General features: G+C 37.3%; 1 protein-coding gene across 6 annotated transcripts in view; it reads left to right on the top strand.

Moving 5' to 3' along the window:
* TENM2 (teneurin transmembrane protein 2) overlaps nucleotides 1–25,685 on the top strand; it is a gene marked incomplete at both ends in the record, with an annotated part of 548,700 nt that overhangs the window by 197,160 nt on the left and 325,855 nt on the right. For 2 of the 6 annotated variants that reach the window (XM_082006198.1, XM_082006197.1), the window contains one exon: nucleotides 24,168–24,251. The exons of the other annotated variants lie outside the window; for them this stretch is intronic. In XM_082006198.1, coding sequence (XP_081862324.1) covers nucleotides 24,168–24,251 — 84 coding nt within the window. The remainder of the gene's footprint in view (nucleotides 1–24,167; nucleotides 24,252–25,685) is intronic. 6 annotated transcript variants of the gene reach the window in all.

Here is a 25,685-nt window from a genome sequence, read left to right as displayed (position 1 = left end):
CACTGTAAGAACTGTCATAAATAGTATTTATATCATAATATAATATTCATGGAGTATTTTTAAACATAGTGTAAGTGTATGTTTGCAGTGTGCATGATTGAAATGTACACCTGCATTTTATTCCCTTTCTTTGAGTTGGGTCAGATATTTACTTGTTGATTTACTGGGTGATTTCTGAAAGACTTACTGTCAATTTTTAAAAAGATATAAAATAAAATCTCCATACCACGGTCTGTTAGGATAACCAGCTCTAAAGTTTGTAGTCCTTAAGGATAGAAACACTCTACAGTATCTTTCAGGAATGACTTGCTAGTGTTGCCTTGGGCCAGGCATCTTTTCGTTGTCTTTTTGTGGTGAAGATTAAATTGCTATAAAACATATCATCTGGTATACTATGTTGAAATCCTTTCCAAGAGTACCACATCTCTTTTTAGCTAAAGAAACAAATTTGAATTTGTTCTTAATTCACTCGTAACAAATCTATGTTGACTGTTCTTATCTTCATTTTTTATCTTCACAAAATTCATGTTTAGCAATTGGTTCTATGTCATTTGATATCAGAGTTAAGCCGACAGGTCTATTAATTTCTTTTTCCTCCCCTACCCCTCATTTTGTAAAGGCAGATATTGCTTTCTGTTGCTTTCTGATCCTCTGGGACGCTTCGTCCTCTCTGAGTGTTCTGAGGTGATCACTAATTGGTTAGAGATTTCTTTGATATCCCTCCCCCCGCCCGGTATTTCATTGAAATCTGTAGGCACAACTTTTGTTATTCTTGATGTGAATATGTCTCTGATAAAGGATATTTTGTTAACTCACAGAATCACTAGGTTGGAAAGGACCTTCAAGATCATCAAGTCCAACCATTAATCCAGAACCACCATGTCCCCTAAACCATGTCCTGAAGCGCCACATCCACACGTTTTTTGAACACTTCCAGAGATGGCGACTCCACCACCTCCCTGGGCAGCCTGTTCCAATGACTGACCACCCTCTCAGTGAAAAAATTTTTCCTAATATCCAATCTAAACCTCCCCTGGCACAACTTGAGGCCATTTCCTCTCGTCCTATCACTGGTTACTTGGGAGAAGAGGCCAACACCCTCGTCGCCACAACCCCCTTTCAGGTAGTTGTAGAGAGCGATAAGGTCTCCCCTCAGCCTCCTCTTCTCCAGACTGAACAACCCCAGTTCCCTCAGCCGCTCCTCATCAGACTTGTGCTCCAGACCCCTCACCAGCTTCGTTGCCCTTCTCTGGACACACTCCAGCACCTCAGCATCCTTCTTGTAGTGAGGGGCCCAAAACTGAACACAGGATTCGAGGTGCGGCCTCAACAGTGCCGAGTACAGGGGCACGATCACTTCCCTGCTCCTGCTGGCCACACTATTTCTGATACAGGCCAGGACGCTGTTGGCCTTCTTGGCCACCTGGGCACACTGCCGGCTCATGTTCAGCCGGCTGTCAACCAGCACCCCCAGGTCCCTTTCCGCCGGGCAGCTCTCCAGCCACTCCTCCCCAAGCCTGTAGCGTTGCATGGGGTTGTTGTGGCCGAAGTGCAGGACCTGGCACTTGGCCTTATTAAACCTCATACAGTTGTCCTCTGCCCATCGATCCAGCCTGTCCAGATCCCTCTGCAGAGCCCTCCTACCCTCCAGCAGATCAACACTCCCACTCAGCTTGGTGTCATCTGCAAACTTACTGAGGGAGCACTCGATTCCCTCATCTAGATCATCTATAAAGATATTGAACTCATCGACTTTTTTTAAAAAACTATTACTCTAACCAGTTTTTATTTTAATTGTAAGTTTTAATTGTAACGCATTGCCTTTTTTAAGGTAAAAGCAAAATTGATGTACAATAACTCAGTCAGTTTTAGCACACCTTTGCTCTTTTAGCTTATATTTAAGGGGTTTTGTCCCTCCCTTACAGTTTCTGGCTCATGTTGTGCTTTACGTTTCTAATGATCAGGAGTAAAAGTACAGTGTATAACCTTACTCTGTTATTAACAGAAATAGCATTAAAAAAACCCAAGGAAATCCAGAACAAATTAATAAGTAAGTTGCCAAGATTGAAAAGGGGTTCCAATAATTAGAGTTCATAACACGCAGCATGAATGTATCAATTATTCTGTTATGGCAGCTGACTTTGATGTATATACAATTAAAATTCTGAAAAATTAATTTTTAAACATTCTTTGCATACATGAAATACTGTGCTATACTGTTTGTACTTGCTAAAAACTCTCGCATATAATACGAATAACTTGAATGGAAAGAAATAAAACCCAGAATATTGTATTTTTAAATTTTTTTTTAGTCAAGTACAGGACATACACATTTAATCCCCTTGTGATTAAACCACTTAAATGTGCACTTATCTTTGTGGGTAAGTATTCTCATTCTCTGAAATGAGGATGCTTATGCTTAAAACATTTAGCAAGGCCATATGAAAGAATAGGTTTTGTCCATTGTTAATAGTACTGATGACTCCATTAAAATGAACTTGCATACAATATCTTTGAATTTATGTCCTTATTGCTCCCATTTTTCAAATTCAAAATATTAAAGGCAAAGCTATCTGCAGCCTTTAGAGTAGAGCAAAAGAAAAGAAGCCTCTTATCATAAATATGATTACTTGAATTGTATTTTTCTGTCCAAATAGATAATTCTGAAGACACGTAATATAAGTCATGCAAAGGAGCAGAAGTTTAAAAAAAAAAAAAAAGGTCAACCTTGGTCTGTTGTGCCAGCCATATCATAGCAGTTTTAAGGTCATGTTTTACAGATGAGTACTTACTGTATTTTCAAGATTACATTTTGTAATAAGCTTTGCATGCTGCTTCAGTGAGGTGTTGCATGGCTCAGTTATCTGTCATACTGTACATGTTACAAGTTGAAAGTTTTAATCTTTCTTTACCTTTTTTATGAGGGTATTGGCACTGTATTCTTTAAAAGTATTCTCAAAAGTGCTCAAGTACTTGTTGTGTGCCAGTTAGGCTTCAAGGCAGTATTTTTGCTAAATACTGAATAAGCCTAACTTGTCATCAGGTCTTATTAGAAGAAAATGTAGCATTTATTCTGTAAATAATCTTTCAGAATATTCACAAGGGAAATGTAAATCACCTATACTTGTTTTTACCAGCATGGTTAGGCTTTTTTTAAAATCTATTCACTATGAAAGTCTTTGCATTAAGTTCTTAATATGTTTTTTAAAGTCTGTCAGTTGTTAGTAATTTTAAGTAATCAATCCATGTGCAAGGTTATAAATCCAGTCCCTACGCTAGCACTCTTCTGCAATAACTCGACACAATCTGAATATGTTAGTAATTTCCATGAGATTTTTCCCTTAATTACTTTTTTGAGTTAGTCATGTTTATAATAATTAGTAAGGGTCTTGAGGTACCGGTGGGAAGAGCAGACTCTGTGTAGATTAAACCAATATTTTATGACATGCATCCATGCAACTCCTAAGCCATACTGTGGAGTTTTATGTTCTTGGGCTGTTCTTTTTTACATGCTCTAAAGTTTTGCCTCAACCATGCCACCACTGCTGCCTAAGGTCACACTGTAAGCTGAAGGACTGGGTTGTCGAGGTCTTCAGCTGTTTGCTAAAATTGGCACATGTTCTCTAGTGAATTGTAGCTTCATATTAACCATTTAATTATAAGAGGTAGACAAGAAATCTTAGCACTAGTTTGAGAACATTAATGTCATGCTAAAAAGTTTTCATAACTTTTCCTTTTAAGAAATTACCTCATGTTTAAATACACAACAAAGATGCCTAGAGAGTAAGATTTTGGTTATAACGGTGCTTACTTTCCTTGTGCTGCTATATGCGCCCGTAAGTAGCAGCAACTCAGCATCATGATGAATTTTTCAGTGTACTGAGAGGCATAAGCAGCAGAAGAGGTAGCGGACTCATTTCAGCCCGTTCCATTTCCTACATCACATTAGTAACACTGATGGTGTGGGGAAGACAGCACAATCTGTTCTACATGCCACTCGTGCACCAGATTGCTCTTGGAAAAACACTCCAAGAGATCATGACGTATAGACGGCAATATTGCTGTTAGAAACCTTTTGGGTCATTCTCTTGTTTTGCAGTCTGAACTGTAGAAGCATGCTCTTACTTAGACATTTCAAATTTCAGCAGCTTGTGGTTAATAGTTTTATCCCATGTCCCTATTCAAAGCCTTAAATATTTTCCATAATGGTGTTGATTAGGGCATGGAAGTAGGTGATCTTTAAAGGTCTCTTCCAACCCAAACCATTCTCTGGCTAGTTGTCTGAAATGAGGTTCTTTGGGTGACAACCCTCATCTCGTTTCTGTTAGCAAAACATGAAGGACTTTGTCAGGAAACCGCAGGGCCAGGAAGAAGGCTTCACTCTCTTAAAACAGGCTTATTTTTTGGTGTTAACAATGAGAAATTCTTACACTCCTAGCAAGAATCAATTGGGTGAAAGAAGAGCACCACTTCTGCTGTAAGATCTTAATCCCAGATGACAACACCCTAAATGGGATACAATTCACAGAGGTACAGAAGTGATCAGAAAATTGGGTAGACTTCTGTAAATCTTGTTACTTTTTCCTGACTATGACAGATGTTCAGTGGGGAAGTAACTTGTCATGCCTATGGAATTTTAGAATCACCGTCTCATTTGGAAGAGCTCAAACGTCATTGTAAGGAAATAAACGGGAAGATGTACTACGGAGAAGCAACATCAAATCAAAATTGGCTAAGAGGATATAAATGTAATTAGCGAAACACATTTTCATGACTAGTAAAATTAGCACCCATTTATACATGTTATACACTTGAACCCTTGTTGACACCTGAGGCTGGGAAAATATATCTGCTAATCAAAACATGTAATTATATCCTATGAAGCTGAAGTAACGCACTGAATCTTTGCTCTTCATGGTGTTAATGATTTGGGAAACTCATTTACCCAATCACCTCGGTTTGTCCTTTCTTGATGTATTTCTGTTCCCCAAAATAGTAAGGTCAGGGACACACTAAAGCGATTAAACATTAGATCTATGGAAGAGTGAACATCGCATAGATTGTTAGGCAGTATTGATATCATTAAAGAAGGTGCTCTCAACGGTGGGAAAATGTCTGGTTGTAAAATAAGCAAAGCAAGATAAATTAAGTATTAACTTGCTGGAGAATTAAAATTCCTACAGACCTCTAGTATAGTTGGGGAGCTGATAACTTCTAATTTCCCACTGGCATGACCTTAAGTAGCGGTCTTCAGAGTCCATAGCTACATTTAATTGAAGAAGATGATGGTCTGACACAAAAAACATAAAGGGAGAAAAAGTATAGATGATTGGTTATGTAGGGATTTGGACCTATACAGGAGAGTTACCGAGGAAAAACAGGTTATAAAAAAATGCTTACTAAGTCTAATGATACGAATAGTTTAATTTCTTTTGTTTTACAGAGAAATTCTAAAGTAACACTGTGGAGATGTAATAGGTGAATAATCCTAATGTAGAAAACCTGTTTACTTAGTCTGCAAATAGTGAAGTATGTCACTGTCAGTGAAAGGTATGTTGCCACAGCTATCAGTACAGTTCTCTCTCATCTTTTGTATAAGCAGTTAGCACAAATTAGAATTGGGAGGGGGGAAGTTGTAGATATAATTGTTTGATGATGAAAAGTAGCAACAGAAATTAACTGATTCACAGTAATGTTAAAATCATCTTTATCTTTTGTTCTTGTAGTTCAGCAGAATCTTCAGGCTAGTGAAACTATAAAGGTGATTGTAAAAAGGAGAAATGCTTCTGCTGTAGGACAGATGTTAGCCGTCTTGATTATACAGCTCTGGCAGGTACATCTGAATAAACAGTCCTAAATATTCTTTTTAATCACCCTGGTTTTTATATATCTAACTGTCTTAGATGAACTGAACATAGAGAAAACAAGAAGAGTTTAACAACACTACCATTCCTCACTTGCATAATTTTTAGACTAAGTGATGTTCAATGAGAACATTTTCTTTCTTTTTCTGAAAGCCAAGATCATTAAAATTTAAAACTGAATAAACAGTCTACATAATGTTTATTAACCACAAGGTCCTGTGAAGAACATTGTAGAATAAAAAAGCATTAACTAGTACAGATACATTAACATATTTGGCATTTCTAAGGTGATTCTTAGAAAGCTGGAAATGATCAGAAAATTTACTACTTCTAATATTTAAAGGTAAATTAATTCAGTATCTCATACTTCCTTTGTACCTTAATTTCATGTAAGAGAGACTGCAGCAATAGTTACATATTGTATTTGCTATATGCAATGTAGTTACTGTCCTAAGTTTCCCACTTAGATCCATTAATCTCATATTTTTAGGTGAAGACTCATGGAACTTCATAGATGTTCTGGGAAAATGCAGGACTTAAATCCTCAAAAATTGTATTAAAAAACTTCCTCTGCATACCTTGAAATAAAATTGGGCAGTCTACATAAGTAGAACTGACACAATAATATATAATACGTCATTGAATCTGTACATATACCTAAGTAGTCTAGCACGTGAATGTTCTGTTAGTTACTGTTACTTATCTACTGGAACTGTAGTAGGTGTTCTCTCAGTAGATCCTCTCTGTCATGGCATATATGGCAAATCCTGTGTGTAAGTTCTCCCAATTACTCAAAATGTCAGTATGTTACTTCAGTATCAAAAAGGTTTCTTTCTTCCACTTGAAGAGTCATTAAGTATGATTTTTGGGTATGAACTTAAATTTTGTGGCCCTTTATATGCTTCTTATCTCAAATCAGTGATGTGTTAGGGAATCTGAATGCCTCTCAATGCGTGGACTTCCTTGGACATTCAGAATCCAGGAACAAAGGAACAGGAGTTTGGTAAAAAGTAGTGGAAGTGGCTCTCTAGAATTTTCTGACGTAGTGGGGATGTAGGCTTAATCACAGGCCTTGAGTTCTCTTCACAGTGAATTGTTGCCTAGGCTGAACAACTCATACCTTAACGCAGCCAAGGGTTGTTCATGCTTAGTGACATTTAAATTTAACATTTTTCCTTGCTGTATCAATTTATATTACCCAGTCATGCAAGAACTTTTTTCAGCGAGGTTGTTTTTGCACTCTGTTCCGCAGATTAAAAGAAGGAAGTGTCCAAAGCACAGGTTTAATCCACATAATTCTGCACCTAACTTGTGCTTAATGAAGCAATTTTGCAAGTAAGCACTTGATTTCTTTATAGAGTCAGTAGAGGGTGGTAAATGCTTTTGGATGCTTGCCAGAGGAAGACCATTCTGTTGAGTTCACTCATCTAAGTTAGGTGGACAAGATCTCCCTCTGAACGTGTCTCTGGAGTGCTTATTTTTCTCCACTGACTAGAGAATAGGAGGTTTGGCTTCACTGTCGAGAATTTGGGTGTGGTCTAAGTGTCTGAGGTAAACAAGATCTTATTTGTAATTTTTTTTTAATGCATGCTGGAGATGCTGACCAGTAAGCAACAGCCTAAAAAGGTTTGTTGGTGTCAGCTTGTAAAAGGAAAGGTCATAAAGATAAACTTTGACATATTTGTTTTAAAAAGACTACTTCAGCTGTGACATTGTTTACTTGCACCTTTCCGAAATAGCATGTTTTACCCTGTAGTTGTACCTTTTGTGAAGTATTGGTATTATAGGTGTGATTTTCCCAATGGTCTCTATGTACGAGATGATTGTGTAGGGTCTATCGTTACTGAAAAAGAGAATTTGGTATGTGGAAACTTAAATAGTTGCAAATGCTTGTGACAGTAATTCTAAAAAAGCTAAAACAAAAAAGGCATTTCACTTGTGAAAGAGCAATTAAAATGTCTGAGTGCCATTGGTTGCTTCATCAATGGATGTATGAATTGTATCATGCTAATTTGTAAAATTCCTATGTCCAGAGGTGAATTAGTGCATTTACAACTTCCTCCATAAAGCAGAGGTTCTGCTTTGTCATAATTGCCAAACTCTGTTCACTCCCTACTTTGGAAGAGTGCTGGTTTTACAACTGTAAATGTCTCTGTGTTGGAACATGGTCAGCAGCTATATAGACTTTATGAATGATAACTATCGTTTCATACAGTAAAGGTTTGGTTTTAAATCCAATTGTTTAATATACACCTTTGCTCCTGGATGACTGAATACCTTTAACGCACCACACAATAGCCCAACTCATTGTACAGCTCATGGGCCGCTGGTGAAATATTTAACATCCCAGTTTAATGACCACTCAGTCCCTAGCTAGCCACATCAGCGGTATTGTAGTATAAAAGAAAAAAAGACATGACAGTTGGGGGATTGCTACTGGGCTGAGGCATCGTCTGGCCACTGTTGAGAAAACAGATTTCTAGTGACTTGTTCACTCACTTGAATTCTCTTCTCCCGCCTGTATTACGGAATCTCCATATAGCCTACGAGGAAGTCTGGAATACATATCTATTACCTTTCTCTTGTCTTTCCTGCAGAACTAAACAGGAATCAGTGATCAGCTTGTTGGCAGTCCTTAACTAACATCTCTCTTTGGAAGAGTCTTGTTACTTCATCTCTTCATTCTGCTTTCTCAACAGCTGTACAAAAAAATTCTGTCATACTGTGCACGTTAATCCCTTGTTCATTTAAGTGCACCATATCTAGAGAATACATTTTAGTATGCCTGTTTCTGAGGGGAGATATTGTGTCATTTTCTCTTATTTGGGAGATATTACAGGCTTTGAGAGTGGAAAATTATTCTTCAAAGCAACTCTTCCTTTTTTCAGACTGACGTAAATTGGTCCAATGGCTAGTACTAAAAAAACCCCAAACTACTGGCATGTGGAAGTTCTTTTTATTATGTTCTTAAATTTACCTCTTGGTGTATTTTTGCATTAGCTGGCAAACTAGAAGTTCCATGCAGTATTTCATACATAAAGCATGCTTTCCATCCTAATGCACTCTTTGGATCCACAGAAAAATAGTGATGTGTTGAGTATTTGTGCCCAGCACAAAAAGACAGTAGAAGCTTGTACCGGGAATGCCATGCGAGGAGTGTCAAGGAGAGGAAGTATGGCCTATATATGGGGCCAGCCCTTTCCTCTGCCTCGTTCTAAATAGTCTTAGTGTTTGGATGGTATCTAATTCTTTATCTGAAAGTGTGTGTGAAGTGTTAAGTTTATTTGCCTTGAAGGAATAAAATGCTCAGCTACACCTATTGCAATCTGAACATATTTCTTCAGGACAGTCCTCTCCGATTCTTGGTCCTTGGAGCTTTTGATCCAGCCCTAGCAGAATGGTAGCCAGTTCTGTCGCATGTTTGTGTTCTCACCTACTCAACTGTCTTTTCAGATATGCTGGCTCTTACTCCAACTTTTCCTGAAGATTTTTTAGTTTATTTATCCTTTATATGCCAGCATGGAGTATGCAATGAACAGGCAGAAACTACCTATGTTGTTTCTTTTTAAGCAGATTTTCACCGGGAAAACTAGCTGTGAACATGAGGTACAGTTTTTGTATGAACTTCTAAATTAATTTGGTGTATATACGGAGCAAAAAAGGAGAACAAGGAACAGGATCTGTCTTTGAAGGATTTGCTGAACTTCTGCCAATCACTGTGGTGGCTAAAGAATTAAACTGTTGCACTTTAAAATAAACAAACAAAATCCTGTTTTTTACATTCAGTCCTAGAAACAGAGTTGGAAGGAACATGCTGGTTCAGGTCAACAAAACAACTTGTGTACATATTTGGGCTGAGTGCTGTTTCTAATATTCCTTGCTTCTGGAGTAAGGTTGCAACCTCAAGTGAAGTGCTTAAATTTCTTGTGCAGTTGACAAACGAAAGTCAGGTGATTAAAGAGTTCTGAGGGTCATTATACTGAGCAAGAACTTGCTCAATAAGTATAAAAACTTAGGTTTCTGTTTACACCTAAGGTCATCCCCGTGTGTATTTGTTTCTTGTTGTGGATTGGGGTTTGGGTTTTTTTAATTTTTTTTTGACCGATCATCTTCCATCCAAGGGTGCTACCCCTTGGATATTTCCCTGACCTATTCTTGGAAGCATTCAGTGACACTGGCTCTACAATTTTCTTGGTATTCTGTTTCATTTGTTAATAACCTCCTGATTAGAAAATATTTTGGAGCATTCAGTATCAATCTGTCTTGCCAAAATTTAAGTCAGTATTTCTCCTACCATTAATGGACATGTTGAGTGAGTGGTCACTGCTACAACTTTTTTTTCTAACCCTACATTTGGCTTCTCCAGACTAAGCAACTCTTTTGCAAGTTTTGTTTTAAAAACACATAAATGTTCAAAGTATTTTCTTCTGTATCTTCTAAATTATCTACATCATTAAACTTCAAATTTTATATACATTATTCAGCCAAAGTATTTTTACTTTTGGTGTGTTATGTACAAACTTTTGCGAATACGTTCAACAGTAACTTCCTTGCAATGTTACGTCATGTTCAGTTTGTGATTTTATCTTGACACCTTCATCTGTTCCTGCAGTATACATCAGACAAATTACTTTCCATTACATAACTGAACATTAGCTCTTTTCTGCCTCACCCTCTAACCTAGAGTTTGTTTTAACTGAATTTTATCTTGCTTATCTCAGACCATTAGTTCCATTTGTAATGGAAGAGCATTTGTAGAGCAAAGATTTAAATCCTGGTTTTCTGTTATTATGCATGTTATAGCGGAAGATTGTTGAGAGGGGGAAGGGCTATAGCTAGAGGCATCACAAGATGCTGCTTCTCCTCTTCCACTCTTCTGTAGGTGTCCCAGATGGCAACTCTAGGACATACAATACCGAGTTAGATAATGGTGACTTTAATGAGTCTCACATGGTCTTTAATGGTCTCAGTGAGTCATGAGTGGTAAAAGGCCTAGTCATCTAAAATGAAAAGATATCTCAAGTTTACTTGAAAGAGGCAGAGTCACTCCATCACTGGGATGACTTCTTGACAGTCAAATTCTTTGTTCCCATCGGCATATCTTTGCTCCTGCGTTAGTTTAGATACTCGGACTTCATCTGTCTGTTCAGTGCCTACCCAAGCTACTGGAGAGGCAGAAGTTCTTTCTGTAGAATACCGGACCTTACTACTTTCTCCATATTCTGACCTTGGGTACTTCAAAATCCAGTTGGCTTTCTTCTTCCTTATCCCTCTGGGCAGACTAGCTAACTCAGGAGCGCCCATCTACTGCTAGTTTTAGAAAGATTTATCTATCTTTTGTTGTGGGGATGTACAGGGGTGTCAAGCCAGAGTGCCCCCGGTTTCTTACTTATAAAAGTAAGTGTAAGAGTACTTACTCTAAGGAAATGGTTCAAATCTTAAATAGATTCATAAGAAGGTTTAATTTTCTAGAAATGGGTTCTCTGTTTTGGATGAGCTATTCCTGATGCAAAACATCAGAGACAAAAAAAGCAACCACGAACACCCCACCACCTCCCCCGACCTCTTACGGCTTATTCAGATTAGCTTTTTTTTCACCCTACTACCCTTGAGCCCCCAAAGCTGTTGCAGCAGATTGCTGGATTTCTTACTGTAGCTCGAGCAGCACAGAAACATAACTACAGTCAAATAGCTTTCTCAGACCGTAGGAAAAAATCCATCTCTGTGCCTCAAATTCCTCTCTGTAGGACACCTGTATCAGCTGTAGCTTGGGTGACAGAGGAAATATTTAAGGGAAACAAAGTGCCCAGAACGCTACTCCAATTCTGCAGAATTGTTTGTCCAACATCTTTGTTAACTTTTGAAGTCTTGTTATCAGAAATAACAACTACATTTTTTTTTTTTAATCTGTTTTACCTCTGTGTCTGTAAACTTGACAGTGTTGCCCCTTACCAGTAGCTACCTGGGAATACATTTTCTTCTGGGTTAATGAAGTCTAATTGTGTGTCTCTTGATATCTTACCAACCTTTCCTCTTCCTATAAATTGCTCTGATATAGACACTGATAAGATAATTAATTTGGACCACATCCACAAGCATATTTTCTAAATAAGTATGTCAGATAAAGACTGTTAGAACAATGAAACAAGGAGGAGGTAATTTTGGCTTTGTATTGAAAACAAGAGATGTTGAAAACAGACTTGTGAATAAAAAATAAAAGAGTATCAAAACATGAACTAAGGATTTTTACCTATAATATGTCAGAGATGATAAAGGCAGTGCTGAGTTTTTGCAAAAACTAATGAATGAGCACCATTTAAAGTCAACAGTACTCAGTCCTCAGTGATAGAGGAAGAGGCAGTTCTGTGAAATAACAATATATGTACTTCTGCCTTTAGCAGACATTTATCAGCTTATTCTAATGGAAAAACACATACTTTTGTATACCTACACACACAAAAGAATGTTACTGATAAGCTAATAAAAGAGAGAAAACTACTTAGAGACATCTGGTTCTTCTCTGTAAAGCTGAAAAACATAAAACTTGTCATTTACATGTTCTTGATCTTTTTCTGTTGGTGCTTTAATTTCAAGGTCCTTCATGTTCTACACATTCTGCTAGTCAGTAGGACTGAAATGTTAACAGTTTCTGTGAGTTGATCAGACATACTGACAAAGGTTGGTCCCATTTGATTGTAATGCTCATCTTAGTCTTTCAGTAAGGTCATCCACCATCATTTTGCCCTCAGATACATTATGAACTCTGAACATTGTCTGCATTATACTCACAGATACCCAAATTCTTAACGCAGGTATGTGATACAATGAAATGCACCATTTAATAGGTGGAAGAGATTCCTTTTAAAAAAGCAAAACGTCCCTGCTCAGCTACCTGAGGATATAGGTTATAAATGAAACTTAAATTCTCTCATTTGCTTTATTGTTTGCTTTATCTGGGACCTTAAGAATCGTGATACAAAAATAGCTACCCTACGAGGGAGTTAGGGAGTGTTGCTAAGATGCAACAGTCCTTTGTGTACTTCTGATTTCAGTTTGGTCTGTCACAAAAACAATCTACAGTGCTATGAAACGATGTCAGGCCAGCTATTCCCAAGCTGCTTGTTGACGTGTTTGCATGCTGTGGTCCTGTCTCTGACTTCTTCCTGCACCCTTAGTCTTGCCTCTGGCTCTGTTTCTAACTGTATCTCGTGCTAAAGTTGACAATGACACATTGTTTTAAGGTAGTTCGATGTCACTTGTTAATATCCTAATGATTTTTTTCTTAGTTTTGAGACTACTGTGGCCCATTTATTGTTCTGTTCCTTCTTATATGGCATAAATAGACAATGATGAACACTTAGAAGATGGACAACAATTGAAAATTTTGTCATACGTTCATATAAGATCAGGTTTCAAATGACAGCCTGTTTCAAATACAACTTGTTTTCTGTTAACCTGAACTGGTGCAGGAAATAAATGCAGTAAACTGGTGCACTTCTGAAATTCAGGTCCCTACCTCGCCGCCTTCTTGCTTCCTCTTTAATGAAGAATGAAACTTTCTTCATTCTGTTCCCTTCAAAGCAGAAGGGTTTGATATAGGTTAACACTGGATCTGCTTTTCAAACTCCCTCCTTCATCAGGCCATGTATAGGATCAAAGAGCACTCATCTTGATCAACTAAAATATTTAGAGATAAGCTGTCTGTGTACTGCCTTATTCTTGTGGCATTTCCATTATAATAACTGTGGAGGGAGGAAAAATCAGATTTATACTTCTTTCACAGTCATGTTTTGTCATTATAAGTGAACATTCTTTTAGGTATTGTAGTTGGTAGCACAATGCTAAAAGGCAAGTTTGTCATAATCCCAGTTTTAGCCTTTATGAAATATCACTTACAACATTCATGCAGAGTGAGATGCAATGCAGTTCTTAATTGCCAGGATTTGTAAGAAAATATAAGAAAGTGTGCACTGGTCTTTCACTATACACACAAATAGTGATGTATGCTGTCATCGTTTGGGGGGTGTGTAACAGAGGCCAGAATTTTGTCTGGAGTGTTTTGTGGGGAATTTGGCATTTCTGTGTAATAGCACTGTCTTCTGCTATGGTTTAGATGGCTTTTCTCTACCCACTAGAGACTGTTTCAGGATAAATTGACAACCTGCACTGTATCTTTTTACTCAATCACTTCTATGTGCAGAGTGCCAGTAGTATTTTCAGAATACCACTTATGATAAGGAGAAAGTAGGCATAAATGGGCTGCTGAGAATTTACTGATACTCCTGGTTCTGTTGATCAGGAGCCTTGCCAACATAGTGGCTCAACTGCCTGTTTAGTGAACAGGGTAGAGCCTTTTCTAGCCAGAGTATTTCTCTTCCTCAGAGATAAAAATACGAGTTGGTGACTTAAGGATAGAATGAACAGGAGCTAAGACAGCTTGTCATTGCTGAATCTTGTCCTGACAGCTGCCTTAGCAGAACGCATTTGATAAACTGTGATTGACAAAGTACTGGAAAACTGCAGCTTAAAACTGAATTTGTGGAGCATGTGAAAGTAGACAGGATAAAGTAAGAATAGTCTTAGGAGCACACAGAGCTGTCATCACGCACATAACTCTCTTTAAATTTGAAAAACAGAGAGCTGTAGGGAAACCTAGACTGTCCTAATATAATTATCAAGATCATTACTGTAGTTGAGCCTGCATTTGAAGCTAGGTCATTTTGCAATATTTGGTGCATGTTTATTATACAAAATCTAATGTTGTAACTTAATTCAGTGGTAGAGAAGGGGCAAAACAAAAAATGCTAAAAATTGACAACAGTGGACCTCATTTCACTGACATTACATTTCAGGTTCGAGAACAATTAGAAGTTTGCACTTGTTTCGAATTAAGCTCAGAATTCTCCAAAAAGGAAACCCTTCTAATGCACCTTCTGCACGATCAGAGGCACTTAAAAGGGCTTTTTTTTTCTTGGGTGGCTTGTCTTTTCTATTTGAAATCAATATAATCTCCTTAAGTGTCAACATAAAGTGTTATATGCCATCCCACAAGGTTCTGGAAATGAATGACACCACTTCTTTAAAAATCATCCTAGTATTCATACAGTATTTGTATATAAATTCAGTCGCAAAAATGAGATATACAGAATACTGCTAGCATTGCCAACTGCAGAACGCGGGGGCAGGAAGCGGAGAGCAGGTAGTCTGCTTTCCTTTGTTGATTGTAGTCATTAGACTGTGCTTACCAGTTGATGCATTTGTTGGTGTTCATTCTATTTCACATTTGCCTTTAAATTCCTGTGAAGAAAGGATAAGATAGAGGTAGAACAAATGATGCTTGTTTGCTCTTCAGTTGAGCTCCTATTAGCTTTGAGAGAGAGAACACTGGGGAAAAATGCCTGGGTATTCTTTAGAAAGCATCATATGTCCATTCAGTCTCTAGCAGACTTGAAAAGGACATATCCTCGAGGTCTTAATGAAGACACAAATCAATGGCGAATAACTAAAAATACACGTAAAATGAAAAGGAAACTAGGTTGCCCAGCACATGACTCAGTATTTGTACCTTACATAGAATATATTGCAGTGTTTTTCTCATCATAAATATCCTTCTGGTACATGTAGAGAGCATCTATTTACTGTAAAATGTTATCCCTGTTGAGTCACTGTGGCTAGTGCTTTCTCTCTAACAGCACACAGCATGAACTTGTGATACGTTTATGTATGTCTGTCTTCTGCAGGCAATTCTCCTGCTCTTCTATAAACTGCTTAGTTTGTGGAGAGTGGGCAGAGTCCTTAAGGGTAGATTCTATGTATGGGGAAACAGATGAGTGAATTTATTGCTAGCCTATGCTGTATGCAGAGGGAAGCAGCTACCATGACATGTAAGGTCAATGTACGTTGTTACATAAAACAGGTGAATTTGTCTGGTTTTTTGAGTGTGTTACAGCCTCGTCGTGCGCTTTGCTGTTCCATTCTTGCGCAACCTTATTGGTTTTAAATGAGCTGGGAAAAGAGATACATACTGAGACAAGCATTTTCTGTATGTCAGGTGTTATCCAGGGTAGTGAAGACAAAGACAGTGAAAAATTTCCTTAAGAATCTCACGATGCTGAATGAGTGGGAGAGAAAACAGCAGGTGAAATAAATAATTGTTGAGGAAATATGATGGGCTTTGAATTCTCTTTCAGGAGAGTTATGTTAGTGTGATGGTGGACAATCTTATGAAAGGATATCCATACAATATTACAAGAATGGAAACAACTCCCTTATTACAACAAACTGGAGGAACCAGGGGAAAGTTTATATAAAGAACAGAACAGAAAATATCATCGCTGCCGTTGCATAAGGGGTGTAGGATGTCCATACCTTGAACAATATGTTGAATTATCATTCTTCCATTTAAAGAATGATATAGTAGAACTGCAACGGTAAGAGCCAGTGTGATAGGTTACCCAAAGTATGGCATAGTTTCCTTGTGAAGATGGCTTTAATATTTTAATACTCTTTAACGTTAAAAAAAAAAAAATTCCAGCGACTGGTGACATGATGGGAGTCTGTGCAGTGGGGAGTGACATAGAGAATGGGAATAAGGAATGACTGTTCACTGCTTTTTCCCCCCACATAGGAACTATACAACATCAAAATAGCAAATGGTAGATCCGGGGGACCGGGGAGGGGGGGGAACACAAACCAAAAATCTACTTCATGTAACATTCAGGGAAGTTGTTGGACTTCTTGTCCCTGGACTTTGTAAATACTTGCAATTTACACTGGTTCAAAGCCAGACTTGAGAAATTGGTGGAAGAAAAATCCAACCAGGGCGGTTGAAAAAAAATTTTAGGAAATCTGAGAAACAAACTCCTGGAGTTTCAGAGACTATTCTGAAGGATTATCTTCATATGTTTACTCCAGTTTTATGCTTTTCCTTATGCTAGAGATGTGATAAAAGATCTTTGATCTGACTCGCTACAGGTTGTATTTACATTCTTTGTCAAAGAGTACTGAGAATAATTTTGTTTCAAAGCTATAGGTGATCTTATTATAGAGGCTGAAGAGGTAGGTGGTAAAATTTGAGATTGAAATCTTGTCCTTTGTAATTTTTTTCCCTAACAAATAACACAGTAAGACAGTAAGTTTGTCTACTTGTCGTCTTGTGAATTGTGTGTCAGTTTTTAGTTCTTCAAAATTGTTTACAGGCACAGATGACAAATTAGATTTTACCTACTAAATTATTTGAAAGCTGTAATTTGATTTTCCCCATCCCTCAATAGAACTTGCTGTAGAAAGAGAGATCAGTAAGTAAAAGTAGGTCTAAAGGTGGTTGAGACTCATCAATTAATTAACTTGCCCTAACGATTCAAAAACAAACAATAATTTTTAACAGTGAAGACCATAACTGTATAAATGAGGAAGTCAGATGCTGAAGTTATTACTTTAAGAGCTTCTTTGTTTTGTTTTGTAAGATAGCATTATTGCTAGAACATTCATCTCAATCACCAGCTCCCTTGGAACACAACTTTATGCATTTGGTGTAGTGTTTCTTGATATTTTTGGAGGCTTGCTTGATTTTAAATGAGCAGTGAGCTGCAGTGTTAGAAGCATACAGGAACTTGTAGGGCCTGTGGAATATTCAGGTGGCTGAAATAAAGGCCTCATATGTCAGTAGGACTAACGTGGTAGCACTTTGGTCCTTCTTGCCTTTTTTGTCCATCTCTCTTAGCTTTATGCTGTTCTTTTGACAGAAGAAATCATGTTTTGGTGGTTTGCTTTTTTTTCTTTGTTTTGGAGGAGGTGCGGGGTGGTGCAACACCCAACATGTGGTTATAATAATTTAGAGCTATTAGAATTGCTTTCTTGCACTGGAAAACCTTCTTTCCATTGTTTTGTTAATCCCTTCATGTTTATTTCAAAGCTGTCACGGTGCTCCATTCTGCTGACATTAGCTGATAAATCAAAACAAGTGCAATCTTACCAAGAGCAGCTAACTTTGGTTTATTCCCTTACAAAAGAAGCAGCAAAGTAGTAAGTGGCAGATAATTTTTAGTAGCATCTTGGTTGACTAATACTTTCTTTACACTTTCAAGCTGAAAAAGTACAGGATGTCAATATGTATCCCACAATAAGGGGAAAATTTGTTTTTAAGGAATTCTTTTCAGAATTTCTTTTTAGCCTTCTCTGTACAGTTTTTATTTACGTGGTTTTGTGCGCTGCGAAAAGTGACAAGGAACAGCAGTGGGCGCTTTAATTGAAGCGTTGATTGGTTGTAGTACAATGCATATAGTCCCCTCTAAATTTAAACTTTGTACCTGGCCGCTTTTGTTGTAAAACTTGGTTAATGTGAGTTTCATCACTACATTTATATAAGGATACTGCATTTAGTGATTTCCCCTCCCCAAATAGCTAGATTTGAAGAAGTTATGCTTTCACTGGGAACTGTTTAGTTTGCACTACAGTAGAAACTAAGTAATTTAAATTCCCCACATTAGCCTAATAATTCAGACATTGGTCTTTCCAGGCATTAAGTGATCTAAAAATATAGTCATTGGAACAGAGGCTCAACTAATAGTACAGTGTTTTTTGGGAGAAAGACTTGCATGGAAGAGGTATTAAAGACAGAGAAAGCAACATTAGAATACCTGTAGTTGCTACTTCAGACTGAAGCTTTTCTTATTTTTTTTTTTTAATAAATTATTCTCATGAGGATTGTTCCTTATGGTTTTATAAATTTATGTGGCTATTGACCCATAGCTGAGTCATTGACCTGTATGGGGATACTAACCCATTCCTACCAGCATGACAGAATAGTTGTTAAATTGACCCTTACTTTAAAAGGCAAAGCAAAACAAAACCAGAAGGAAACAGCATGAGGAAGTGTAAGAATGTTCAGAAGTTTCACTTAAAGTTTTTCTTTTTATGTGAGTCAATGACCGTGCTGAATTGAGAGGCAATTAGGAATATCTTAGATGTTAGGGCTTGACTATTTACGGGCATTTGAGAAGTTTCATCAAAATTACCAGTGATTTAATGGCATGATTTTAAAATGATATTGTAAAATTGGTTGAAACTCCTATGTAGACACATTTGGACTTAAGAGGGCCTGTACTTAATTCTTTTTTGAAATAAGACAGGTAGAAACCATTTAATTTGACTTAAATCCACTTGAAATTTAGTTTCAGTTCACTTTGAGTTCATAAGTGTAGACAGACTTTGGCACAAAGAGATGGACATGTCTATGCACCCTACTAACTGCTGATCTGAATTATGCATGTCCCTGTGATTCGTATGGTACTAGTACATCCTAATGTTTTTATTAGTCCACAGGAAATTAAAATACAAAATGAAGGTATTTGTCTTTTTAAGTCCTGTACTGTTGACTCTAATGTAGCTAATTGCTCAGTTGATTCTGTATAGCAGACAAGGGCAATGTGCTTGGAAAATCCAGCTCCTGGTGCAATAGATCTGTTGTTGGTCATGTTTGGTAATATTTAGGACGTCATAAATAGCAATGTGAGTCAAAAATTCTTCCAGCTCCCACTTTGTAGCCTTACCTTTGGTAGACTGAGGAGAGGGAAAATGGTGTATTTACTCTTGAGTTCACTGAGGTATAATAAGCTTTGAAATGTACTCGAACTTGAGTGGTTTTCCTTTGTAGTGTTTGTCAATCTTGCATGAATGTTTGGTGGTGTTAATATATTAAATATATACTTTCCAAAAATAAAATATGCCTTGTGGATATTTTGTATTGGAGAATAATTCTTCTTGAGACCTGCTAGTTTACTATGCAGGTAAAGCTTTTCATCGGCTTGGTGAATGTGCTTCAGGGGGGAGAAAAATGAATACAACATTTGTAAAAGATCAAACAAAACATTGGATATAAAATGTGCAATAGAACATCATAGAGTAAAACAGCTGATAGTAATTCTGTCAAGACAATACAGGAAAAGAAAAATTGTGTGTCCCTTTTATTGCAGAACAGTCCATATTCCCAAACTTTTGTGCATGATTTTTGTATTACTGGCTCTTTTTCCTAATTATGGTTAGTTACGTTTTTTGTCCTATTCCTCCAAAACCATAAAGATCAGTAATAAACATGGAGCAAATAACAATGAAAATTGCTAATAACAGAGGAGCAACTTTTGCTCATTGAAAGTGTTCAATAGAGAGGAAATCGGAGACAATTGGGACAAACCACAGCCACGTTGTTGTGACAGAAATAGAGCAAGTATTCGTTACTGGGCGTTTTTGCGTGAATATTGGGAGGGAGGGGAAACAGCTTGAGAAATTAAGGATATTTATTTGTAAAATCTTTTTTTTAATGCTTCTGAAGTGCTACTTTAAAAAAATAAACCATCTTTTTAGTATAGACTACCAGTAAAAATTGGTTATGCCACTTTGATAAATAGAAGAGGGAAACTGAGAACTGAGCTTAGGAGGTTATTTAGGCTCTGGTCATATTTAAAGTTCCACAGTTATTTTCTAGATGAAAGTTGACAGAGAGGCATAAGAATTATGGGTGGAGGAAGCAAGCCTTACAAAATACAAAAAGTTTTCATGCTGTAAAAAACAAACACACACACCCTCAATCATAAACAAAGTGCTGTTATCTTAAAGGGTGGATCTATACTGTGTGATTGGTAGCCAAGCTTTTAGTGAAGCCTATGGGGAAATTATAGAATTTTAGAATAGAATTTAGAATAGAATTTAGAATAGAATTTAGAATTTAGAATAGAGTTTAGAATAGAATTCACCTAAAAAGGTGAAATTCCAGAATACCTAGCTAAACTAGTAAGGTTGAAAATTCATTTTGCATAGTTGGAAGCATCCATTCAGTCAGGATTATGACAGGGAAAATTCTGAAGGAAGAAGAAAACTGAGGCTGGGGGGGAGAGAGAGAAGAGGTAGGAGTGATGCTTGCTCCTGGGTGGGTAACAGCTGTGAGTCATCGTTAGGCCAGCTCAAAAGAGGAACCACGCATTAAGAACAACACAACATTTGGTGATCAGCCTCCTGGCTGTGAGAAAGACGTGTCCTGTGGGGCCCAAGCGTGCTCTGCGGTGGGACCCGATGAGCAGGACCTCCGACTGCGTGGCATTCCGACGCGCCTCCTGACCGCTGGTCGCACAGCAGAGCGACAGAGGCAATGAAAACTGGGAGGGTAATGACAACCTTTCCTTGTCAGCCGTTCTGTCGGGCAGCAAGAAGACGTCGTGCGGGTCTTGTCAGTGTGCCAGGCCTCGTGGGAGACTGTTGGGCTGTGAGGGAAATTAGATAAACACTAAAAAGTAATAGAATGGCAGAAGCAGAGTATCAGATTCTGAAGAGGCTGCTGTGAGGAAAGGAGAAGGAAATGAGCTCGCGGAATGAAGTGCAGAAGACAAGCAGCTAGTCTGAACCTCGTATGCCTCACAGGAGAGTATTTGTTTTCTCAATTTTCAAAAAGTGTTGCTAGTATTTATACTATTATTTAAAATTAGCTGTATCAGCATTGATTTTAACTTAAACTGGGACTTGAGACAGCGAGCCAAAAGCTGCTACTCCTTCAGCTTCGGACGTAGTGTACAGGAAGCAGATTTCTTTCTGGCACTTACTGCCGGAGCAAACGGACCTGTGGCCATTGGGGGGCTTGGGTTTCAGAGGAATGCATGAGGGGAGAGCGTAGTAAATTCACACAGGTTTTACTTTTCCCAGAAGTCAAGTGTGGTGTCTGATAGGGACTAAAATTAACTTAATGATCTAAAGATTTACTTACAAAAGATTTTTTTTCCTAATTTTTGGCAAGGCCAAAGATTGTAGGTCATAGTCTATTCTTTCCTGTCTGATAATTGCAAAATCCATTACTATCCCTTTGAGATGTTTTTTTATAAAAGACTCTACTAAATCTGAATAAAAGCCTACTAAGTAGATTAGTTAGAACAATAGTCCTCATGAGGATGATTGATTCTGAGCGTAGCTGCTAGAGATAACCCTAAATGCAATTGGGTTTAACTCCCTGTGAGTGCCAAAGGAAGGTAATACCCGTGGAGACTTCGCTTCGGATGACGCTATTTTTAAAGTGTCTCAACATTTAAATTAATCTCTCCTTTGGGCATTGCTAATAAACTTTTTTTTAATTGTTGAGGAAACAGAGCCTGGAGACTTAGGTTTTAGCTATTAGTTTCAGATGTTTCACATGAAAAAGAGGGATGGCTCAGCTTCCTTGGGGGAACAGTTTGTTGTCCTCATCTATACCCTTTGTAATTGTAAGGGTCAAATATCCCAAGGTGGCCACAGAGAGGTAAGAAGAGAAAATAGGAGATTCAGTAACATACACAAGCTTGAAGGCTAATGTGCTAAAATGTCAATAGGTAGACGGTTGATGGATTAATTCAGTTTTTTTTCTCTTGAAAGAGAAATGAAAGCAAAACTTCTATTAAAACAATTAATTCCAAGTACCACAGAAGAATTGCACTGCATTTAAGCATTTGAACACATTTTCACATAAAAAGGAGAGAGGGGAAAAAAAAAAGCTTTGTGAAACAATTCCATTACTTCCTTTGTGATAGAGTCCTGTGTATGCGTGTATTTACTTACATTTAATTTCTCCTATTTTAAAACATGAAAAAAAAAATCATTAACTTTTGGTATTGTATTTTAGGGAAAATTGCTGGTAACACCAAAATGAAGAAATTGGCAATGTTTTGGGTTTTTTTTTAATTTACCACGGTTTTTATGCTGACGGTCATTGTGCTCTGCACTTTGCATATCTTTGCTTCACTTGCATGTTGTCCTTAGAATTATCTTTCAGTGGAAAGATGACTTATAGTCGTACCACATCAAACCTGAATTCCATTGTGGCAAGGAACCAAACTCTGTCTGGTTTTTATTGTTTGTAAAAGTATAACTTGTCCCTTAAAATTGCCTTTTACCCCCAAAGCCAGCAATGTAAAACTCAGGAGCTGTCATTCTTTCACATTATTTCTGTTGTAGGCGTTTTAGGTCCAAATTATTTGTGCTCCCAACAAATAGCTAATTTGTTGTCTTACATTTTTAACATGCAAAGTGGTTTATTTTCTGTTGTTTTGGTCAGATGTTTTCATATCTCTGAGTGTCAATGCATTGTCTTTTTTTCTTTGCATACAATAAATTACTGTGGTATACAGAACACATTTTCATTGTTGATTCTGGTGAATCTTGGGTGCAAGATTAATTGTTACCCTATAAAAATTATTCAGGATTTGTACCTGAGATATACCAAGTCCAATAATCTCCCAGTGAAGCCTTAAAGGCAGTGGAGAACAAAAATTGAAGTAATCGTACGTTACTTATTAGGCTTCTTGCATTACTGGTTTGTGCAAGGATATTCATGTAAAAGAATAAAAATAGGTTTTATGTTTTGTATTTACTACATCTGAAAACTCTCCTGTTAGGAAATTCAATAACAATTTTCAACTGATTTCGTGCTTTGCAAAATAGGACTGCATCATTACTTCATGTTTTCAAAATCCAGGTATATTTTAATTAGTTGTATAACCAAAAGAAACCTGTTTTCTTTTTAAGCAGAGAAACACTATTCAAAACTAAAGGGTTATTTATTTTTATATATATATATATATATATAAAATCTGTCCTCCTAAGGCTGAACAGTGTTTACAAGTCAAAAAAGAAAAAAAATTGCCATCCTTGCAACAGTGCAGTTTCACTGGTTCATGTCTAGTTGAGATGCAGCAGAATGAGCCTGATTATGTTGATAGTCAATGTAAAAGTCATCATGCTGCTGCAATCAGCATGTAAGAAGTGATTTATAACAGCTGAAAGTGTCCATTTTCCAAATGTATCTTAAGAGTCTGTTTTTAGATAATAAAACTTATCTTTTAGAAGGATGTAATGATATGTATTTGGCCACAGGAGTAATAGATAATATACTGAAAATAAGTTAGTATGATCTTAAATACCTACTGTACAGCATGTGTGGAAACTCTCATGGACTTCAGGTTAAATTCCAGTGCACGTGTTACGGCCAGATTTTCAAGCAATCTGTCCTTTCTGTGGCTAATGGTACTGACAGCGGGTATATGTACCTCCCGCACAGCAAGATTTCACCAGTACTACTGCTGCTCAGTCTGCCTTTTTATATGTCATTAGTAACAAGATAAAAGGACTCTCGATCTCTAGATAATAATGAGCAATGTATTTTGTTATTACTCAGGAATGCTTTGGGTGGGAGGAGGTGAAACATTCTCTTGGCTGTATTACACCAAAGGTGAATGGAAGAAAAGGAGGAAAAGAGCTGTCTCTAAAATGTATTTGTTTTATTTCATTTAGATTTTCACACACACCTTTCTGAGAAATTGAAAGACAGACAGACAAGCTGGCAGCAGCTGGCTGAGACAAAGAACTCTCTAATACGTAAGGTTTTTATCTTGCTTAAACTGTATTCCTTGTAAACTTAGAACCTAGTTTATAATTTGTGGGTTTTGCAATGATTGATTTAGTTCTGTTTATGTTCTGCTTATTATGTGTTGTGGGATTTGTTTGTTTGCTTTTTCCTCCTGGGTGTTTATATTCGGTTGAATAAACCTGACCTCTCTTCACTACTTATTCCTATTTCATTGTTGAGTATTACCGTCCTGATTTTATTGAACTAAGTGAGGGTGGGGTTTTTTATTGGAAGTCTTCAGTGGGTGGTGAGGGAGCTGCATTTTCCCTGAGCTGACATTGCTCCATGGGACAGGGCTCATTACATGGAGAGAAAGAGAGCCAAGACACGTAAGAGATGCCAGATCTGGGTACACACAGGCAAAATTTAAAAACAAGACGGTACCTGTACCTAGCAGTATCTTCACAAAGGCGATTACCTTCCCCCCGCCTCCCCGCTGGTAAAAGCTTGCATGTGACACATGTTTCTTCTGCGATTCTTAAACCTGACTTTTCTAAAGAAAGCTTTAGTGATAGCTTTGTTCATCTTTAGTCTTAATTTGAATTTTTTTGATCTAAGAGTTTCATATTCAGACAGTCACACTTGGTGTGTCACTGAAGTTTTGTATCTTGGGGGCTGTGCAAAAAAAATCAGGGGGTTTTGTTCGTTTTTTTGGTTTTGTAGGGAATCACCTCATTGATAGACAGCTTTTTTTTTTTTTTTTAAAGTACCGACTACTCCATGCACACACATATACTTTTTGTTTCCCTGGGAGAAAAACTCCTTTGGGAGGAGGAGGATGTTTGGGGAAAAAAGCTTGCAATGTACTTTTTTAGCAAAAGAAAAAATTAACAAGCTTTAGTAATATAAATCCAAAGACATCTTAAGGAATTTTAGTACAAAGGTAATGATGTAGTGAAATTTTCCTCTTGATGTTTCTTGAATTCAAAAAATGTTTTTCTTTCATTGGATAGGTATACTCATACTAACAGTGGCATGTGTATGTGCCCTTACTAATTTAACAGGTGTCTTTTTTTTTATAAATTCTTTTGTCCTCAACACTGCAATCTTTGCCCTGTATTTGCCTGCCTAATAAGATGCAAGGTATATTTTGATACGTCATTCTTCTCTTCCATTGCATCTGTGACCTAGTACGTACATGAACGATACTTTTCTATTTGGCCTTTTCATTTAAGCACTTGAGTAGATGCTTTGCAAAATTAGGGCCCCAACCAGGAATAATATTCTGCTTGCTTAATATTTAAATGAGACATAAAACAAGGTCTTCTTGTCACCCCCAATTTGATTTTCTGATATACTTCTTCCCATAATTGCTTGACTGTTGGTAAAAAACTAGTGAATGACATTATGCTTTGAATCTCAAACAGTGCCTGAGCAAATACTGGGGCAGTTTCTTACATCAG

This window comes from Phaethon aethereus, assembly GCF_964289735.1.
Source record: "Phaethon aethereus genome assembly, chromosome: 14".
NCBI classification, from domain to species: Eukaryota; Metazoa; Chordata; class Aves; order Phaethontiformes; family Phaethontidae; genus Phaethon; species Phaethon aethereus.
The sequence above is the reverse complement of the archived record's forward strand: the minus strand, read 5'-3'. Positions and strand labels throughout refer to the sequence as shown.